The following is a 22,282-nucleotide window of genomic DNA, read 5'->3' on the forward strand; positions in this document are numbered from 1 at the left end:
ATTAAAAATGTTCCATTGCACATGCAATCTCGTAAAAACTGGAGCACGCATGGATTCTGAAATCTGGCTTGAATGATCTGATCCCAGCTCTTGGGAAACTGTTCTTAGTTCTGGGAAGCCCTCTGTAGTCTTAATACACTACCTCCAGAAGCCTACTTTCCCATTCTCCCCAAACATAATAGTTTGCCTTCTTCCTTACCACAAAACAGCAGCCCTTTTCTGTCTAATTGTGCAAGTACCTTCTCTTCTCTTCCTTTTCTTTCCGCAGCAGCAGCAGACCTTACTACTTTTCTGTAACACTAACAAAAGTATTTCAATCTGGGCTTTGCCAGAAAGAACTACTTGGTAAGTATTGAAAGTATTAAAGAGTTGTTCTCTTTCTCTTAAAGACGACGAGAGAAGCATCTAATATTCAGACTAGCTGCAGTCCAGGGATCTGCAGCTGGAACAAAACAAGCTGGTCACACTCCACACTCCCCTCACTCCCCCAGGGCCCCTACTTATTCAGGAACAGAAAAGACCTACAGAATGATGGCTGAATACTCTGTCTTCTTTTCACTATTCACTGTGTGATTCTAAGGATTATCTGTTGCACATGATTCATTCCCCACTCTAGAAGTAATAATTTCCTTACAGTCTTCGCTACTGTGCTCCTAACTATAGTATCAATTAATACCAGTAATAGCAATAAAATTATCTGCAAAACAGCCCTATTCAGTGGAAGAATAATATTATTCCCTTTCTATGTATGGAAAAGCATGACAGAGGAAAATCAGTCAAGCCACCACATTTCTGGGTACCAAAAATGGAAAGAGCTATTGCTCAACATTACAGAACATTGAGCACTTTGTGTTCAAAGCTTCTTGACTTCCATTGCACCTCAAATTCCCAACACTTCTGCAAACAACGTCCCAGAAACTCTAGCTGCTTCTGGAAAAAAACAAGAAATAGACATTAATAATCACACACTAAGATTTTCATTTGTGCTACTTAGCTAGCATCACACAACTTCTCGTGGCAAAGTGCTGTTATCATCCTATGATGCACTTCACTTTAATTATCAGATCACCCTCCATTCTCGTTTCATTTGCTACATATGTTCCAGTATTTGCCACACAAGAAGGTACAGTCCAGTTTTCTGCATTTCAAAATTCCACTCAATCTCTATTCAGTTAAGACAGAAGTTCTTTGGAAAAGAATTGATGTGATAACACAGCTCAAAGACTATCAAAATGTATGCAGACAAAGGAATTGTATTAAGGTTGCAGAGCTGTCTGAAACAAAAGCAAATGTAGAGGTGTGTGGACAGAGCACTTTCCTCCCAGATATATCACATACAGTGTCATACACCAGATAATACTGTATACATGTGATCTCCAGAAAAAGCTAACTAACAAACCCTTCAGAAGCTTAGGTACTCTTATGATGAATAATTTCTAGAATGTTACGAAAGTCTTCGAAGTATGGTAACAACTCAGGAAATACGAATGAATGGTACAGCCATTTACACAGAACATGCTAATTGAAGAATGCAGAGACAGAAATATTCAGCCCCTGATGGGGAACTGAAAAGAGAAAACACCTCAAGGATTTAAGTCATACCCCAATGATAGTGATCAGACCCCCTTTTGGTAACAGCAGCAAGAGATGTCAATCACTTGAGCTTGTTGAAACTCTAGATTTGTTCAGAAGGAGAAAAAATAAACATACGTAAAGAAATCTAAGCTTGTACAGCTTCATTAGAAAAGGAGAACACCTGCCTACTATAAAACAGTGGAAACACTGATCTGGACCATCAGTCCTCCAAACCAGATATACTGAAAGAAAAGCATCCCACACAACTGATGACTAAGAGCATGGGTCTCCAGATTCTGCAGCTGGAGTTAAGGACAGAAAAGACAAGTGGTGAAAATAATAAGAAAAAAAATGTCTCTACCTATGTGCAATTTAGAATTCTGTTTTATGCATTATTTAATCTTTCTAATTTAGCCTGCAATTCAAGTTTAGAAAATTAGAAAGCAATCCCTGCTGAAAAAGTTTTTAGGTTCATCTCTGGCTAACATTAAAGGCTAGGCCAGGTAGGGCAAACAAGTCTATAAATACACAAACACTCCCGTGAAATGTATACTCTCCCTGGTTTTTCCAAGTGTTTCGGGAACCTCAAAAAAGCACACCCTCTCCATTTCCAAGCATGGCACACCTGGAAGCTCATGCTGCCAGGGGCTGGGGTTGGAGGAGGAGTTCTCACCAGGTAGCACAGAATGAGCCTTCAACTAAGAGCAGGAAACCTCATGCAACACACATCCAGGCAAAACAAATTCTAACGTTTTCTAACATCTCTGTTCGGAGGCTTACAGAGATCCACCAACAAATTCCACATTTAAGAACGTGTTCCTAATTGAAAGGAAAAACCCTAAATAAATCAGGCATTCTGCCAAAGGATCAAACTCAAGATAAGGTTTGCTGGTAAAGACAGTAGCTTTTATCAGCCCAACGGGTAACTGGGAAATCCAGACAAGTCTTTGGCATGCTACCACTTCTTGAGGTCTAAAATAAAAGCAGGAGACTTCAAAGCTAAAGTTGAAAACAATAGCATTACAGACCTCTTCCAAGATACCATCTATTTTACCCTTCTTTCCTTATCCTTAAGCTGTTATAATAGCTTAAATGGTGGGGTTTACTACCCCACCAGTATGGCATCATTATTGACAAAAACAAGGGACCACTAAAAGCAGAAATTTAAATACACACTACACTACTCCTAATCTGATCTGCTTCTCTTCAGCCAACTTCCCCTCCCGTTTCTACTCTGCACCCATCTTTCCAATCCCCACCAACTCCTGCCCTGTCTACCTAGCTACTTCTGCCACACCTCACCCCGTTTAAACTCCTCCTGGTGGTGACTAGCAACTCTCCATTCTGTTCTCCATGCTCCTTGTACATGCTCTCATTCTTCACAGTTCCGGCTCAGATGCCCTCTACAAGTTATTTTGATAGCTTCTTTCTCTACATTGCCTACACCCAATACTTAAGAGCACAAAAATGTTTCTCAGCTTTCTAGTCCAGGGCATGAACAAAGCCCAGAATGCTGCAGACAATATTTAAGTTCCTGGAAAGTTTCTGCTTGAAGACCAGAGCTTGCTTAAGTCTAGCAAACTCCTATGGCACAAGTGAATGGATATTTTTTATTCACATTTTAATCACATATCCCTAAGAGTTAATATATATTCAACTAACCTGTTGCTTGGAAATAGAATTCAGTAGACTTTTTCCTCAGAAGGATTAGCTCAGAAAAGTAGCTGGGTAAAGAAAACTGCCCAACTTTAATCTTACAATCTTAAAAAGCCATTACAAACCCTGTTTTCAGCTGTTAATGAACAATAAGCAAGTCAATAATGGTGTGACCTCCCACAATGCCTCCTTCCACTCCCCATATCTAAAAACTATAATTAAATCCTCACCAGAGTGGTACCATACCCCCCACAGGATTGGGGTAGGCCACAAGATGTGTAACAGCACTTAACTCTGAAGAAGAAGAAAATATCTTCTGAAGGATATAAGGAAGAAAGAAAAAACACCAAGCTATGGAATAGGAAAGCATAAAGATCCTGGTTCTCCTTGAAAGCCTAAAGAAGAAAAGTAATTGGAGAGATGCATAGTAAACAGGGCTGTTACTTGCACTCTAAAATCACCACTTGCATTGCTATAAAAACTAAAAGCTTGGCACAGAAAAAGCAGAGACTTGCAGAAGGGAAGAGAATTTCATGGTTAAGGCAAATGACTGCCATTCTAGAAAACTTAATTCTATTCCTGACTCTAGCTAAATTCTGTGAAGAATGCAACTTAATCCAAGCTTTTTGAAAAGGCACTCTCTAAAAAGAGCTGCTCAACTTCAGGTCTCAGTTATGAATACACCGAGTACTTGCAGCTGAAGTAATCCGGAGCTATGCTTTCAAGATTGAAGCTGCTATTAAATAACCCAATGGTCGGACATGAGGGAGGAGAGCAGGCTGCATCTCAGATCAACCACCCAAAACCAGAAGCAAGCATAATTCTGGGAATAGTTTATTTCTATATGCAACATACTAATGAGCAGCTTAACAATCTGTTAGGTTATTAGTATTTCAGAAACCATCTGATTTGCTTATCATCTTGGAATTTTCAATGCTATGATAGGTCTACAAGGGCAACTGCAGAAATAAGTAACATCAGTAAGTTGGTTTTTAAGCATTCTGCATGTATGCACCTTCAAACATCTTCATTTTGAAATGTTGCAAGTTCTCCATCTGTCTTATAACACAGGGTAGCACTGAGAAACTTTATAGTGTCGTATCCATATATCCAGGATCAAACCATAATTCAACATTTTTAGCATAGACAAATTTTTAGCATTACAAATATGGAGTTTATTAATACCCCTTACACTGATTTTATTTCAGGTATTTATGCATTTATCTTTGAATAGCTACCAAGTACAACAGCAGACAACACATAAAAACCTAACTCAGAAACAGCTTTGCTCCTGGAAACAGAAAGTTACTATGAGATCTGCTATGGAATTCAATGAAACTGATTTTACATTTACATCTACTCAAACGCTGCTGTGTCAGACAGCAGTACCAAACCCTCACTGGTTACTAACTATGGATATTAGCTAGCACCAGACTAAGCCAGCACCCATCTAAGACTAAGAGTACTGCTGAGCGTATTAAATTGCATTCCACACCACAGCTGGCACCACCGTGAGGAGACAATGGCCCTAAAAGCTAAGAAAGACAAGCAGCAAGAATACATGCTCTGCATTTGCAAGAAAGGAGAAAGATGAAAGGGGTTAGCAGAGATGAACAACACAGACATACCCCAAACCTTACCAACGCTGAGGTAGATTAGAAATTAATCAACTTAGCACTTTGATGGCAAACAAATTTTGGAGACCATGTAAAATAAATGAAAACCCCATCACTTTCTGAACTTACACTCTAGTTGCCAGGTCTTCTAAACCACTTACGTTTATATTTTTAAACTTATTATTCTCTTTCAGTATTCATCTTTACTTTCCCTCCCCACCAAAACAGACTGAAAAATAATAAGTTAAAAACATTATAATTCATTATTAGACATCCAAAGTGCCCTAATACTTGAATATTCATCAATCCTAACAAAGCCCGGGCACAATAATCTACCAATTGCTTCAAAATATATTTGTGTTATTAAATAAACAGATGTCAATGACTCAAATACATCTGACAATTCTGCAATAAATGCTAAAGTCAATGGTACATCTGTATGAGCTCCTACTAGCAATTTTATTGCAGTTTTATAATATAGGCTTAACTTAATTAGTAAAGCAAGTTCAGCTATACTAAGAGATGTTCTGTTACAACTACCATTAACACTGCATGAGGTAGGTAGGCTTTATGACTAAGCAACAATTGACTAGTGAGAGGGAGCACACCACAGGCTGGGATCTTAAAGAGCTCACTTTAAAAAAAAAAAAAAAAAGGCAACTGATCAAAAGATGAAAACAGAAACCTACCCCTTTTTTAAGTCAGTCTGAAATGCAATGAAGTAGAAAGATGCAATAGACACAGTATAATGATGCACATACTCATCTCCTGCTAGTATCTTATGGAATGTTATTTAAAATACAATACGTAATTTTTATACCTTTATTAAGGGACCCAACACTAGCTGGATCCACAGACACATGGTATCATGTGAGAAGCGGCAATTTTTAAAACATTAAAAAAAGACAAACAACTAAAATTACACCATTACAAAACAACTACTTTCAGAGTACTGAGTCCATTCCCATCTTTTCAATCACAGTCACAACAGAAATCACCACATAGGTGGCCACAGTTAGGACTGTCTTTACCCTGAGCAGGCACAGGCTCCACATAGATGTTGCTGTTCAGAAGTCCTACTGTTAGGTTCAGCTTACTTGGTCACTCTTTACATGACACAGTCTCCAGGACAGAAAGGTACAACTCGCCTCCCAAAAAGTATAAATGTTGCCTCTCTTCTTAAAGTAAGAAAATTGTGGGCTTCAATTTCTTACACAAATTCTCTTTTCTGCTTCCTATTTTTCATCACGCATGCACATGAAAAGACAGACAAAGAAACAAAGCATGTGAAGAAGTTTGCACTTGGAAGAGTGAAGGGAAATTAAATATGGTAGTGACAAGGAGTAGATTACAACATATGGAACATGTACAGAACAAAGAAGGATATAGGAACTAACAACTTCCCTACAAAACAAACTCACCAGTTTATCTGAATCGATGCAGACTGAGATGTGGTTGTAAATAAAAAGCAAGAAAACTGTGTTTAGGATCCCATCAGCTAAAAAAAAGAGCTGATGACTAAAAGTTACTGTTATTTGTGCACAGGGACAGGATCTGAGTCAGAGAGAATGAAAGAAACAAAAGAGTAAACAGCACCCAATTGCAATCACTGCCCATCCAAAACGACAGATCCTTGTTTTTCTATTTAGCTTCTGATTACAGCATTCACTTCATGCGAATGTGTATACTACATTATGGTTCCAGTTTTTCATGTGCTATCAAGCACAAAATGAGGCCATTGAAAGATGTGCAACGGCATCGCTCCCTCAAAATGTTAATCATTTAAATAATCTCAACTTAAAATACTCCCTTTATTTAAAATTCTCATAACATTATTTTAATAATGCTGTTTTTTTTCTTTCATCAACAACTTCTGCTCTGCAGGTCTGTACCACCATGGTTTTCATATCATTCCCAATCACACTTGGTGCCACTTGGGACACAGAATCATAAGAGTTGTAAAAGACCTTTAAGATCATCTGGTCCAACCATCCCCCTACCACCAATGTCACCCACTAAACCATGGTCCCAGGCACCACGTCCAACCTTTCCTTAAACACCCCCTAGGACGGTGACTCCACCACCTCCCTGGGCAACCCATCCCAATGCCTGACTGCTCCTTCTGAGAAGAAATGTCTCCTCATTTCCAACCCAAACCTCCCCGGCACAACTTGAGGCCATTTCCCCTAGTCCAGTCGCTAGTTATCTGCGAGAAGAGGCTGACCCCCAGCTCCCCACACCTTCCTTTCAGGTAGTTGTAGAGAGCAATAAGGCCTGCCCTGAGCCTCCTCTTCTCCAGACCAAACAACCCCAGCTCCCTCAGCCGCTCCTCACAGGACTTGTGTGCCAGGCTCTTCACCAGCTTCGTAGCCCTTCTCTGGGCACGCTCCAGGGCCTCAATGTCCTTCTTGTAGCAAGGGGCCCAAAACTGAACACAGTACTCGAGGTGCGGCCTCACCAGAGCTGAGTACAGGGGGACAGTCACCTCCCTGGTCCTGCTGGCTGCACTATTCCTGATACAAGCCAGGATGCCACTGGCCTTCTTAGCCACCGGGGCACACTGCTGGCTCACGTTCAGGTGAGCATCAGTCAGCATCCCCAGATCCTTTTCGTCTGCACAGCTTTCAAGCCACTCTGCCCCAAGACAGTAGCACTGCATGGGGTTGTTGTGGCCAAAGTGCAAGAAATAACCCTTTCTTATATGTCTCAATTTCATAAGCTCTCCCGTTTGTTTCAAAATAGAACATTCTCCTTATTCCTGATCCTTGATTATGACTGAATTTCTGTGACTATTCAGTAAGTAATTTGCTTTCTTGCTCTGAAACATTGGAGGATGGTAGTTTGGTCAGCTGCCTTACAGCTGCTCCCACTCTCCCTGGAAGATAAACCAAAGTATCTTCCAATCAAGGTAACTCCACTTATTTAATCAACAGAAACCTTCATTTCATATATTTCGCCAGAAAAAAATTAATGTCTCTGGAAGGGATGTGATTACAGTTTCGTAAACTTTCTGATTCTCTTCTGTGTCTCTCTTTTTTTTACACAAGCAGGGAAGAGGAAGGATGAGGTCTGTTTGCAATGAGTCTTTCTGCGTGTAAGCTAACCTGCTCTTGGGAAGCAAAAGGAAGATATAACAGTTTCTATTATTTTTAATAATAAAATGTATTTAAATATTTAAATTTAATAAAACTAGAATAAAAATAATATTAGCATTTGGCAACAATAATTGTATGTTATGAATTTTTTTTCCTTCAACAAGTGCATAGAATTCTAAAATAGACCAAGAGAGATGTTCTCAGCATTCATTTGCCACAAGAACTCTTTTTTTTTTAATTTTTAGCTTTTATAGACCTTGGTACTTCATAGTGTATATATATCCAATGCGTTTTGCTGCTTCTGATGTAGAGTAAGTCATTTTCAACTAACTGGAGGACAGAAAAAAATTTACAAGACAAAAACACAATTATAAAGCAGCAAAAGAACAGAGTAACCTGTTCTTTTATTTAAGTACAAGAATCTCACGAGGTTAGGAGTCAAATGGACCTTTTATTTATTTATTTTAATTCCTAAAGTAACAGGGAAGAGACAAGAGCGGGATTGAAAACCCATGATTTAAAGTGTTAGCATTCAAATGTCCAAATTCAAGCTTCAATTCCCACTTGCTGGATTTTCATTCTTTAAGGGTATAACATTTGCCCAGACATGCAGTTTCCTGAAGGCTGTTTAGCTAATAATGTTGCAGATTGTTTTCATATATGACTCTCTGAAAATGCTCAATTTAGATTTACAGAAAAATAAAATATTGCAGCTTGTGAAGCACTTCAAAAACAGAAGGCTGAAAATGCATGATTTAAAATATCTTCAGTGCTTGCAATTTGGCAGTCCCATTACCTAGACAAATGGGTCTTGGGGAAGAATAGATTCATAAGATTTCACGCTTATTTGTCAATTTTTACTATCAGCTTCTCAGTTTCCAAGTTTCCTCCTTAGGAAGCAGCACCTGATTTAAGTTTCCTTCTATTACAAGCACTACTGCCCATTCAGGGTCTTGCGCCCCAACCTGTGGGTCCTTCTCGGCTCCATGCAGAAAGAGCACCCTTTGGTTCACCTCCAGTGACCTTGGAAACAAGAGTTTAATAAATATGTATAGTAGGCATGAGATCATTTACAATAAATAATTATATTAAATCCAATGTTGTTTTAATCTATGACATTTGCCCCTAAGTGAAACAAAGGGATTTTATAAAAACCTTCATAGGATCAAGGGACCATTATATAGAAAACAAACTAATACGGACATTTTCTAGTACTGGCCCAGATCCTATAGTCTGCATGAGCATGCTGCAGTTGTAGAGAAGAACAACATATCCAATAAAAGGACTAAGAATTCACAATTTCAGACTGAAAGTTCATCTGCAGGTATTGTTTCAAGGATTCTCAGTACACACCCTCATGCTTTCTGTCAGAAGTGCTGCTTTTTCTTTGCATTCACGGAACATGAAGAAAATCATTATAAGCTTGAGGAATTTTAAGGTTCACATTTATTAGACATTTCCAAAGGGCTTTGCCAGGAGAGTAATTACGACTACTGACAAAAGCTATTTACACATGGTATTATCCAAGTGGTGTTTACCACTTTTTGTTTAGGAGCGGTCAAGTAAGTCTGCTATCTCCTGCTCCTATGATGTTTGAGTTATCCTGATTCAGAACTTCAACTCTCACTTAGGGTGAGAAAGAAGGCTAAAAGAAAAAGAAGCATTAAGGTCTCCTCAAAGCAAAGGGTGGAGGTGTAAAAATATCATCTTGTGTTTATGCTTGGTTAGGAGGGTAGTACCAAAAGGCAGATGTCTTTCACCTGGTCTTCCACTTTGAATTGCTGTTCCTGATATTTAATGAGCCACAGAGTCCTCTAGTATCCACCATCCATAAGATCAGGTCTTCTTTTACAGAGGACAAACGTAACCAAAAAGCTTTAGGGATACCTGCTCTGTAAAAAAGAACTTATGCTAAATAAAATTATTGATCAAAATGCATTGAAATCCTAAATAAATAAACTGAAATATAAGTCTTGTCTTGACTAAGTAAGTACTTAATAGCTTGGGATCAACTATGAACGTGCTTCCCTTTGTATCCTCCAATACATCTCTAGTCTTCAGTGCTTTGGATATGCCTTAATTTTATAGGAAAAGAGAACTTGAGGAAATTGATAAGGGTAAGAGAGTGGGGTAGAAGGAGGTTTTGCTTCGAGTTTCATGCACTCTTTATTCACAAAAAAGGAGACAGGGACAACGTTCTTTATTTAGTCTAAAAACTTCAGTAAGAAAGCGTCACTGAACTGACATTTCAAAACATCCCAGACAGAAAAAAAAGGCAAAAGACACACTTGTGTCTTATGAGCAACTCTAAAATGAATTTATCAGCTTAAAAATGTAAATCCTATTATTCTTGGGGTAAAGGAGAAAGCATTCAAACTAGTTTAAACAGATTTTATAGTAACAGGGGTTTTTGTTGTTGTTGTTTGTTTTTTTTTAGTATTAAATGCAAGTTGGTATGCCCAAAATTAAACAAAGAAACAAACTCTGGAGACACAAGAAAGCAAGTCCCTAATGCCCCAAATTCTTTCAGTTGTCTAAATAAAGAAAAAACACTACATTGAATGTGTTACATGCCTGTGTATGGAAAGTTACCTCAAATTTACTTTTAAAATGGATTTGTTAAATTAACTTAACCCGTGAATTAATTCTCTTAACTGAATTAAAAACACTTCGATCTGAGTAAGAGTATCTGCATACACATTCAAAGTCAATTAACTAGTCCATTCTGAAGATTTATTTTTTTATTTTTATTTTTTTTAATACAAAATAAATTTTCTGAGATCACACATACGGGCAAAGTTAAGCTAAATGAACTACGAACTTTCCAGAAAAACATATTTTACAGTATACAGCACTAACCAATTCATCCAAGAATAAAAACATTTCCACATATTTTAAGATATTCACAGCAACCAAGATCGGAATTTTGTTATTCAAGAAACATGAACCATTCCCTCACAAGCAGAAAGTTAAAAGAACTTGCTCCAAAACCTCCAAATCTATTAGCAAGGAGAATCAACAGCTCCCTATTTCTTGTAAAGGTATCAATCTTCAATACATGCTCAGCACTGAAGACTAAAGAAATAGCATAAGTTATAGCTCTTTCTAGTAACACAATTTTTCTCTGATTAGAAATTAACCTTTTTTTTCAAAAAAGCACAGAATTACAAGAAAATCACAGAAAGAAAAATTATTAAATCATATACCGAAAATAAGGTCAATGTTGCATTAGAAGAGTTTAATTTAGCCAAAAAGCACAATTAAAAGCCAATAAAAAGAGCTTAATAATTCCAATGACTACACAGTTAACTGTCAAATATAAGGAGATTTCTCTTCAATTTAGTCTATGGAAAAATTCTTTTGGGGAATTCTCACTTAATGGTGACATTATTCAGAGGTTGTCTGAAGTGGAAGGGAACAAAAACCTTTGGAAGATGTTTGCATGGGCCCTTGTATTAGGAACTTGCACTCAACAACTCTACTCCTTTAAGAATACACTATTCCCTTATTTATGCTAAACCACTGACTTTCTTAACTTTCAAAATGTAATCCTTCCAAGTAAATACTCTCTGATAATGTTCTCTGTTTTATATGAAGCTATTTTTAAAAATTGCTTCCAAAATATTAATTGGAAATAGCCTTTCTGCCTTAACAAAGTTCGGCAAATAACCTTGTTTGACATAGATAAAAACAAGCAAAAAAAAAACACCTTAAGTATATTCTGTATGAAAATACTGAACATATAATCTGATAAAAAAATGGTATTTAGCATCCATCATAAGCCCAGCAAAACTACTATAATTGCCAGACTTTTTTTTCCTTTTTTTTTTTCCCCTTGGAAGAGTAGCTTGAAAAGATTTAGCTACTGCATGTGGGTTTTTTTTTATTATTATTTAAAAAACAAGCAATTACCATATTTTGTATTTGAGCAAAAAATTTTTAAATCTTAAAATTCATACTTTAACCTAAAAATGTTTTATTTAGAAGTAGGTATCATCACCTAGTAACATTAGGAAAGAACATTTCTGGAGTATCTTTTGTTTGTTTTTTCCTAGATACGACTTTATGACTAATACTTGGGCGAAAGTAAACAGTGCAAAGTTAATTGCCTCAGTGACATTAAAGTGCAAAATGATCACTGTCTGACCACTCATGGTGATTTTTCTTCTTACACCCAAACCAATCTTTCTTTGTTGCAATATGTGAGGTCTGCTTTTACTTATTTTCACTGTCCTTTCACTGTGCATCTCAGAGACTTGCTCCATCTTCTGTATATTTCCTTTTTTTAGGTAACAAAGGCTGTGACCATGACATTTTTTTTCGCCAAAAAAGGAGGGAAAAAAAAGAAAAAAAAAAGCACTCCTACCTTTCAAAGTGGACCGGCTAGCAGGTCTCCCAATGTTATTTTTCTGATGTTTTGTTGACATACGCTTCATCTGGCGGGGTGTACTAGGAGGAGAAGTTCCATAGAAGGTGTCAGCACTTGCTTCATCTGATAATTCCTCAGGTTCAGATTCTGAGATCTTGCAAGTAGCATCTTCTGATTTGCACTCTTTCCTGAACAGAATAAGTTAAACCATGATGTTAAAAATACTTTTTTTTTTTTTTTATTTGCAGTATCTGTTTAGAAAGCTAATCCACCAAAACAACCCAAGCATTCTGTGAACCACAGTGAATCTTCCAAATTTTCATGCCACAGCCATGTGGCACATCCCCAAGAGTTTTCACAACCATAAAGGCAACATTCCAACCAAGGAAAGGATAGGCAACAGGAAACAAAGAGGATGTACATCCAGAGAGTGTCTGTAGGAGAACAGAGTAAAGAAAATCTTGCATGTCATTTATTTGTATCTCAGAAAACTTGTGGTAAATCCAAAACAAGAGGTACATGAAACAAACCAAAGTTCAAAAATACAAATATAATCACAGAATCACAGAATTGTAGGGGTTGGAAGGGACCTCAAGAGATCATCGGGTCCAACCCCCCTGCCAAGGCAGGATCCTTACAGCAGGTTGCCCAGGTAGGCATCCAGATGGGCCTTGAATATCTTCAGAGAAGGAGACTCCATGACCTCCCAGGGCAGCCTGTTCCAGTGCTCTGTCACCCTCACTGTGAAGTTCTTTCACGTGTTGGTGCAGCACTTCCTGTGCTCCATTTTTTGACCGCTGCCCCTTGTCCTATCCCCACAAACCACTGAAAAGGGGTTGGCCAAATCCCACTGTCTCCCACACTTCAGATATTTGTAAACATTGATAAACAGACCCAGGTCTCTCACCCTTTCCTCATAGGGAAGATGCTCCAGGCTCCGTACCATCTTTGTTGCCCTCCGCTGGACTCCTTCCAGGAGATCCCTGTCTTTTTTGTACCGGGGAGCCCAGAACTGGACACAGTACTCCAGGTGAGGCCTGACCAGGGCAGAGTAGAGGGGGAGGATCACCTCCCTTGACATGCTGGCCATGCTCCTTTTAACGCACGCTCCTTTCAATGCAAGAGAGTCCATCTACTGAGTGGCAGAGACAACTGAAGAAAGAGGTCTTCCCTTCCATCCTTCACCTTCCCAACTTGTACATACCGTGCAGGTAACTTCTAAGATCACTGGAAAGGGTCTCCACCCTTCACAGAACTTTCATCTAGCACAGGAGACCTGAACTTATTTTATGTATTTTGCACTGATTTTTAATATTAAGTAGGTTTAGTCTCAGAGTTGTTTTCTTTTTTTTTTTTTTTTCCTGTAGCAAGAAAATAACAGGGTCTCCACAGTAACTTTTTAATTACCCCTAACTACTTTGGCCCTCAGGAAAAATGCAGATAATACTTTGGAAGAACTGAGGTTATGCAAACATGAAATTAAGATAATGTATACATGTTCTTCAAACCTGAAGTCTAGACGGTCAGCTTAACGACTGGATGTAGTATCACTGAACTCAACAGAAAGCGTGCATCTTTACAGGATTAGAGTCTATGTCAGTACAGAGTCTAGCACAAGGGACCAACCCTGAGTAGGACTTTTCACATTTAAGCAAACATTTTTTTACAGTTTTACATATATTATTACATACATTATCACAAGACACTTCAGTATTTTAAAAATATTGACTCTGTAATTTATCAAAATTCTAAATTACTTTGATTTAAATTGTTCCAAGATAAAAACCATAGTGTAACATTTTCTCCTTCAGTGAGGAACAGGTATGTTCCAAAAAAAAACAAAAATAAATTTTAAAAAAGAGAAAAGAGAAGAACCTGCCCAGTATCACAGCTGCACTGCAGAATGAGACAATCAAAGCCCAGACCGCTGTGATTTTGATCTCCCTTCTCCCCAAGTGCTTGCAGCCTCTCCTTTGAGTCAATGCTGGCACTAAGCCAACGCCAGGAGCTGGTCTATCTGTAGGCTAACACGGCAAAAAAAAAAACAACAAACAAACCAAAACCAAAACAAGCAAACAAACAAACCCCCACACATCAGTTTTCATATGTAAACTCCAGGCAAGCTCAAAGCACAGCTTCCAGTGCCAGCTTCCTCTCAAGAGGAGGTCAAACGTAGAACAAGCATGATGGGGCATGCACACACCCTCCTACGAGGGTTTGCTTTAAAAATAAGTTACGACAAATACAGTAAAAGACTAGTCATGTCAGATACTGTTTCGTTCCTCTCAGGGAGGACTTGCTCTGTCCCCCCAGATAGGATTACCTGGGCAGAGGGGCAGTCAGGCAGGATACCACTCGTGGCTGGATCTCTGTTGGGTGGCCCTGGTGACTCACCATCACAAAATTACCCTCTGAGGACAACAGCAAGAACACTGAAATTCAGTAGGTTTTATGCTGCTTGCTAAGGTATTAGGAAATTTCAAGAGCAAATGTATATACGGAAACAATTTAAAGGCAGTCTGTGAACTGCCTTATTGCCCCATCAGCAACAGATCACTTGAATTCTTCACAATCTTACAAAAGACGACAACGAATGAAATCCTTTGGACAACTGGGGCTTCAGGGGAATGTAAATGGCAGTAGGACGGGGTTTTAACCTTTTTGCTCCTCTTTTCTACCCATCTGATGTTTATCTACCCGGGGTAAATACAGAGAAGGGAGAGAAGAGGAAGGAGGAGGAGAGGAGCCCAAGGCACCAGCAAGTCCCCCGGTGAGTGCAGGCCATGGCTCGGCTGCAGCTCCCGGTGACAAGTGGCACCATGACCACCCCTCTCCGCGGACACAAGGACAGCAGGGCCCACTGCCTCGGTGCCACCCTCTCACATGAGGGAGAGGAACACACACTGCTCCAGCTCGTATGAGGGGATAAAATGAAGGCTGCCTCACACATTTTATTTCACGTTTTATGTTCTGCAAGGAACATCCTCCTGACTGCGGGGGAAGGCATGGAGGCCGATACATTTGACCTAAATCAGACAGAGCAAGACCAGCATCAGTACCCGATAACTTTCCCTGCAATTCCACCTGGAACACAAGCAGCATTTTAGTTGCTACTATTTTTGAGACAGACGAGGAATGTTACTCATGTTCTGGTGGAGCGAGTCTGAGTGTCTGCAGGAAGAAATATGTCAGAATACTGCCAGCCAGTCAAATAGCAGCGAGATTAACAAAAATCACATACTGTGCTGTTTTCTTTGCCTTTAGCTACAACCAGAAATAAATACCCTAACATGCAGAACAGCAATGCTCTCTGCAAAGCCACAGATACATTTAGCGTGTGAAATCACCCTTCTCACATTACAGCTTTGAGAAGAAGGCAGGCAACGTTACTAACTATTGCAGATAAACTTTAGAGGTTACCTAAGAAAAATGACTCAGGTGGTATCGTAGCACCACCTGTAGTTTAAGGAGAGCCCTACAGTGAATTTGGTCATGACAACAACATGAAATCGCCAATACTTTTAGCCTACTTTCCCAGCCCTGGGAAGTCACGCTGTTTGTGTGTCTTCTAACAACCCGATTCAAGTAACCGCTAGTGGCCAAATACAACAAAGGAGTCTTTTTCAATGTAATTTGCTCCTACATGTCCTGTAAATGCTGAACTGGCGAAGCGGAACACAAGTTTACATCTTTTTGGGTGCCAGCAGAATTTTGTTCCTGAGAACTCCAGCAAACAGCGCTACTGCAGGAAAAACTTCAGGCAGAGCACACCCCTCTGAGTTTGCCAAAGACAAATCAACCACAAGAGCCTCACCACATGAAACAAGAAGTCATTAGTTCCAATGCTTATGGAACTATTTATTTTTTCAGTGATCTCACTGGCCTGGCAAGGCCACGGGTGGGGCGCTGATGCTCCCATGGGGCCTGGCAGAACGGATCCAGAGGCGCTTGCGTGAGGTCCCTGTTCCAGGACAGCTTGAAACGAGGACAACTTACCTTCCTGTAAAGGCCAGTGAAGACACCGCTTTCCTTTTGCTTTTAAATGAGTAACCTCTAAGAGCAAAATGACCATACCTCTTCGCAAACTGACCTTTAACGCCCAAAAGCTGATTCTTTCCTCAACAGCCGCTGGCTTGTTTGTTCCTTGCTATGCCTGATGAGAGGCCATGAAGCCCGAAAGTATTCAAAATGCCCTCCAACCTCACACCTGAATTAAATACATACCTATACAGAGGGACAGTATGGCTTCCTTAAAATTCAGATTTTTGTCCCGGGTAATTTAGGAAGCTGTTCTTTAATTTGTTAAAACCCCGGCAGATTTATCACAAGACATACAGAACCAGACAGAAGCCACATCACAAAACACCAGCCGTGCTCGACAGGAGCCCTGTGTTAGCAGCTGACAGCATGTGCTGACTTGAGTTTTCTGATCCTTGCAGAGGGAGGAGGACAGCGGCTGCAACTCAAGTGTAAAAATTCAGCATGCTCAGTTTAGGACTTCTGTGCATGGAAAGTATGTAAATAAAGCCTGCATCCCAAGTCAGAGCTCAGATCAATGCCAGTGAACAGGAAGACTTGGTTTTGCCAGCAAAAGCCTTACTGTACAACAGTGTACCTGATGCTTATGGTCTGAACTAAAGGAACAACATCCATTTAGTCACACCTATATAAATTACCCTTATCCACATAAAACCAAATAGCCTGCAGACATACAGGATGATCAGCTGCAACCCGCTGATATTAAAAAGTTATCATTTTAAGAGATTACTGACAAAGTATTCATAACATTAGTGTGCTAGTTACTTTTATGAACTAAGAAAAGACTAATTAAACCCACAAAACTACAAAACGCACTGCTGGCAAACCCAAATCAAATGATTGTATTGGTTAACATACAAAATTGTTGGTTCCTAAATATTGTTTTAACTGGAAAAGTTTGGCAAATACTAATGAAAGCTAATTCCTTGTTTGCTACCAAGAACTGCAGGTTTTCTCCCCCACAACCAGTGGAAACCACCTTAATCTTAATTACGTGTATACACAAAAAGCAAAACCTAGACAGATGACAACTGAAGTTACTATTTGTCAAATGTACCAAGGACAGTTTAAATCCAACGCTTATGGAGAAAATTGGAAGTGTATAGTCTTCACAGTACACTACATACAGGTTGCTCCTATCCTCCGTTTTAACACGCAAAATGCTTCTCCTCAGTTTTACCCTTGGAATATAGAAGAGACTGTAGCCAGGCTCCCAGTATCAGGAATACTGGGAAAGTTGCAAGAGCTGTATGGTAAAGAGACAGAACAACTCTACAGCTTTAAAATGTAACAAGAAATAAAATAACCAAGAAAGTTTCAAACAAATAACTACTGTATGTTACAACACGGTGCATTTCAATCAGAATCTGAAAAATCAGAATTGAGAATTTATTTGGCTTGTACATGTAGCTCACAACAGACATTTTATTTTTTAAAAGTATGTCAAAGAGTTGGCATATCTAATATTTCAGCTCAATCATGAAAACTGAGATACATCTTCCAGATTTTCAAAGGTCTGCAAACAAAAACGGGAGAGGGAAGAACTGAGGTTTGAGGGAGCAGGACAGGCAGCAAAATGTCTGGGAGCTGTTGCTGTTGGTTTAGTAGGAAACCACCAGTCAAACCTCATTTCCATTGCTTTATGGGCAGAAGAAGACTCTCCATATACGCTGCATTTTAAAAACAATAAAAAAAAGAGTTAAGCCCAGAGGAGATGTCACTCATTTCTGGGTTTACAAATACTTGAAGACCATAAGCCATTAGAAAAACATAATAATTTAAAATATACTAACAGATGAAAAGACCACTGAAGACCACATGGGGACATGTTAAAATTAAGTTGGCTAAGTCACACTGAATGGTTTGATTTTTAAACAGTATAAACTTTTTGCACTTCACTGACACTTTTGTAATCTTGCCTTCATACCTGCTACCCTTGATCCTCACAAGCAGGAGTTCAAATATGTCAGGACTTTGCATACACCAATTCAGGTTCAGCCACTGCTTATTATCCCATACCCAGCTTAAAAGCTTGCTAGGCATCAGAGCAGTAGATGTCAACTGATTCATCCACGAGCACACAGCAGTAAATCCAAGTCAGGCAACTACAAGGCAGTAGCCAGGACAGTCGCCCAGCACACAAGTTACCACACCGTGCCGTCGACAAGTGGCTGCTGCAAGCAGCTTCCTGAAGGTCCTGCACCTTTCCCACATCAGGGAGAAGCTCTCTCTTATGGCATGTTGCCATTTCCATACAGAGCACTGCAAGATCTGTACAAGGTTCACCACCAAGTTGCCAAGTGCTTGTTCTTGACATTCACTACCTTTGTTTTAAAGGTTAAATGTTAATATTTCATGTATATGCCCTATAACTGGACTATAGGCTGATAATTAACAAAGTAGGAAGAAAAGGCTTCATTGGCCTGTTCTTAGTAATGCACATTTTCAATTCACTAAGACAACAGAAAACAATTGCTACGCATTGCCAATCAGATCTTTCTTAAACTAACGTAGCTATCCCCAAATACAGTTGCAAACATTTTATTTCAAAACTAACCAATACCCCAACAAGAACAGAGCTGCAAATCATTACTGTGCTGCAGCTGCTAGCAATGCAAAAAGCGAACACGATTTTAGGTAACCATCTGTTAAGGCTGAAAAACAAAAGAGTATCCAGTTAGAGCTGCTAAGCATAACACAGCTCTGTAATCGGCTGCTCTAATTTCTTGGTTCTGAAAATTTTCTGAACTAAAAGCAGACAGGACTACAAAAAAATATTTTGCATACAATTTTTTCCTAAAGATCTACTACATTTTGCAATATTAGAAGTAAACGATTGCAACTAGTGCATTTAAAGTATCTATTACAAACCAGTTAATGGCTGTGAAAGAAACATTAAAGCCTTCAATAAGAAGCAAGAAAACTTTTGTTTTGTTTTTTAAACAGAACAGCGGGAATTTGCACACAGTTTGTGTACAAATAAAACTGTACTTTTTGCTAAATACATCCTGTGCAAATCTGGCAAAGTGCTTATGGGAAAAAAATCGCCTAGTTAGCAGGATATGAAAATTCTGCAACTGGCACACAGATCTGAATGGTCTGTGTCACATATTCCTATTGTGACTATACTTCTAGAGACAGTTAAAAAATAAATACATTTCTAAGTCCTTTCATTTCTCAGGACCTGTTTTTCAAGCATGTTTCTCTAACCCCATTTGTATGTCCCTATGATCACCTTTACATCTGCACCATCCTTCCTTACTTGGGGAGGTGGCTAAAATCCTTTCTAGTTAAATGCATCCATTTCTCATCTCTTCTCAAAGCTAAGGCATAGGTATTTATGAGGGCCACATTCAACCTTTCATCAATTTCTCTACCCATAAAAGCAGTCATGTAACATACACCAGCCTCAAGGCTAATAAGAATGGGGAAAAGAAACAAACATGAAACTTATCTTAGAAGAAAGTCTGAAGTAGAGACAGTGATGCTAACCATAATGCCAAGAAGTGACTTGAGGAAAGGAAAAAACATTTCGTTATGCCATCATCTCAAAACATCACCCTATGGCAGAAGTCCAGGGCATTTCCATATTCTTTTAAAATTCACTAAGTATCTCCAGAAAACATTTTAAAGAAGAAATACTACCAGTACAAGGATTTCAGTGTTAATTCAAACTGAGCTGTACATGTCCACATTTTCTCCTTACAGAGGAAGGAGGGAAGAGTTGTCTCTATAGTCTAGGAATGAAGAACAAAAGCATGCAAGGGAAAAAAAAAATAGCAAAGTAGCACTTGGGCAGAGCAAAGGAGAATTTACTTATAACAGAAATAGCAAATTTACCACGTACTGTTGACACTAGCTGAAAAAAAGCACTTACATCTTTCAGCAAGTAAGTCTGCAGATATCGATATTGGAGCATTTAAGTCTTACAGCAGAGATGCGTGTAAAAGCTCACGAAACAATTATTTGAAAGTAACATTCAGAAACTTCTAAAATCAAGCATGAAATGTAATGAAGCTTAATCACACAATTCTCTACAGGGATGAAGTAAAGAGTCTCATAAATCGCTAAGACTATAGTTCACAGTAAGGTGACACAAAAGAGGGAACCTGTTTCGGTACACCTTTTGGCCTTCAGGTTACACACTCCTGCCCTTTCTGCACAGAAGCCAGCAACCACGTGGACTCAGCCACAGATCTGATGAGGAAACACATTAATGTCTTGGTGCATCAGATCAAGAAGCTGAAGTAAAAATTCTACGGCCATATGATTGCTAGATCCAGAAGGAATGCAGTGGAGGAGCATGCCTTCTTCTCAGGGAGAGGCCAAAGGCAAGAAAAGGCAACCTGCTGTTCAAACGCCTTGAGTGCGATGTGAAATCATACCTTCAGTCACTCTCTTCTGGCTGCAGCTGAAGCAGCTTAGGTGACTTCTTTCTGCTTTCCAGTGACAATTTGCCAGAAGTCCCCAGCCCTCAGGATGCACTGGTAAAAGTGACGGGACCGGCTCTGGTTCTGCCAAAACAATCCAGCTTAGCTGGAACGTCTTTGTTAGCAGAATTTTTCCAACTTCATCCACTTTGAATTTGATTAGGCAACCAAATGCACATAACGCTATGCTAGCAAATTTCACATGGCAGAAATCCCTCGTTTGGGGGTGGGGGAGAGGAGATGGAGGTTGGGAGATGGGAAGAGTAACTTCTAGTCTGGATCAGCTGCAAAACTAATGCCATTTTTTATCAGCTGCAATGATAAAAGCAGAATACTTTGGCAGGAATACACTTAAGATAATACCTGCATCACTACCAAGAGCTGACGGAATTATGCAATTCCAATAGCATATTTATAAATTAACCTACAAATAAGGACTCCTTGACACATACAAAAATTACAGGAACACTATCACACCTGTCTAGTAAATAGAGTGAATTAGCAGCACAGTAATAACATCTTCTCCTCGCTATTTGTGCCTTGTCTCCGTTTGAAGGCTAACCTGTGGCGCGGCCGCACAAACGCAAGCACCCAAAGCCGCTACAAAGGCTTGACCTACATCCACCTGCTTGTGTGCTGTATGGGTTTACGCCACAAGAGCCACGCTAACAGTTAAGCGCCAAGGACAATAAATCCCAGATCAGCCTGTCAGAAGCACAAAGCAAGAGCTTCTGCTGCAAGATCAACGGTGGTTTGTAATAAGACTTCATTGTGATAGAACAACCAGTATTTCTACAGAAAACTACAAGGAAAAAAAAAGTTATTATTGGGGAAAAACTAATTTAAAGGTTAGAGTCAAACAGTTCATCTTTAATTGAATCCCACTGACATCTTTTCCCCCTTGGTAACACTCAGCTGGAGCCATTTAATAAGAACAGAAGGGCACAGCAAGCAGGAGCACATTTCATTTCTACAGCAGACCTCAAGCACGTCTGACTGCAGCCAGCACCCCGTTACAGAGCCCTTCAGAGCACTGCACTTGAATGAAGACACCCTGAACCACCAGAAATCTCTACAGAGACCAGCTACATTTATTTTAAGAGAGAAATTCAAACTAAACCTTCTGCTTCTCAAGGTGCTGCAATCAGTTTTGTAAAACCTTTGACACTTTCCCGCAAAGCAGAAGCTTCCAAGCGTTCAAGTATTGTATTTATGGCAGAAAGATGTATAGTTGCAGGGAAATGCAACAAAGGTTATCAAAACAGCGGAGAGTCTTGAAGGACCATCTACTGACAATAAAATCTAATACACTTCAAAAAGATAGAAACCGTCAAACAACGAGTTAAAAATTGATTAAGGAAAATGCAAATTACTATTCATCACGTTTTAATTCCAAGCAGAAATAAGAGTTATTGAGACCTATTTAAATAATCTAAGGAAGAGATTTTTCTTCTGCAAGTTACACCAACTCAAAGTAAGTATAAAAATAAAATAAAGCTCTTT

The 22,282-nt window shown here is 39.2% G+C and overlaps 1 protein-coding gene across 7 annotated transcripts in view; it reads right to left on the reverse strand.

The window, feature by feature from the left end:
* The window catches only part of MAP3K4 (mitogen-activated protein kinase kinase kinase 4), a 73,898-nt gene that overhangs the window by 46,333 nt on the left and 5,283 nt on the right, over positions 1–22,282 (reverse strand). For 6 of the 7 annotated variants that reach the window (XR_013948322.1, XR_013948323.1, XM_080584777.1 and 3 more), the window contains exon 2: positions 12,309–12,499. Coding sequence is in view for 4 of the 7 variants with exons in the window: in XM_080584777.1 (XP_080440903.1) it covers positions 12,309–12,499 (191 nt within the window). In the remaining 3 variants the exon portion in view is untranslated. Of the gene's footprint in view, positions 1–199; positions 8,966–9,295; positions 9,781–12,308; positions 12,500–22,282 lie in introns of those variants that run through there. The other variant, XM_080584778.1, reaches the window with a different exon arrangement.

This window comes from Anser brachyrhynchus (assembly GCF_964034855.1).
Source record: "Anser brachyrhynchus genome assembly, chromosome: 3".
Classification (NCBI taxonomy): Eukaryota; Metazoa; Chordata; class Aves; order Anseriformes; family Anatidae; genus Anser; species Anser brachyrhynchus.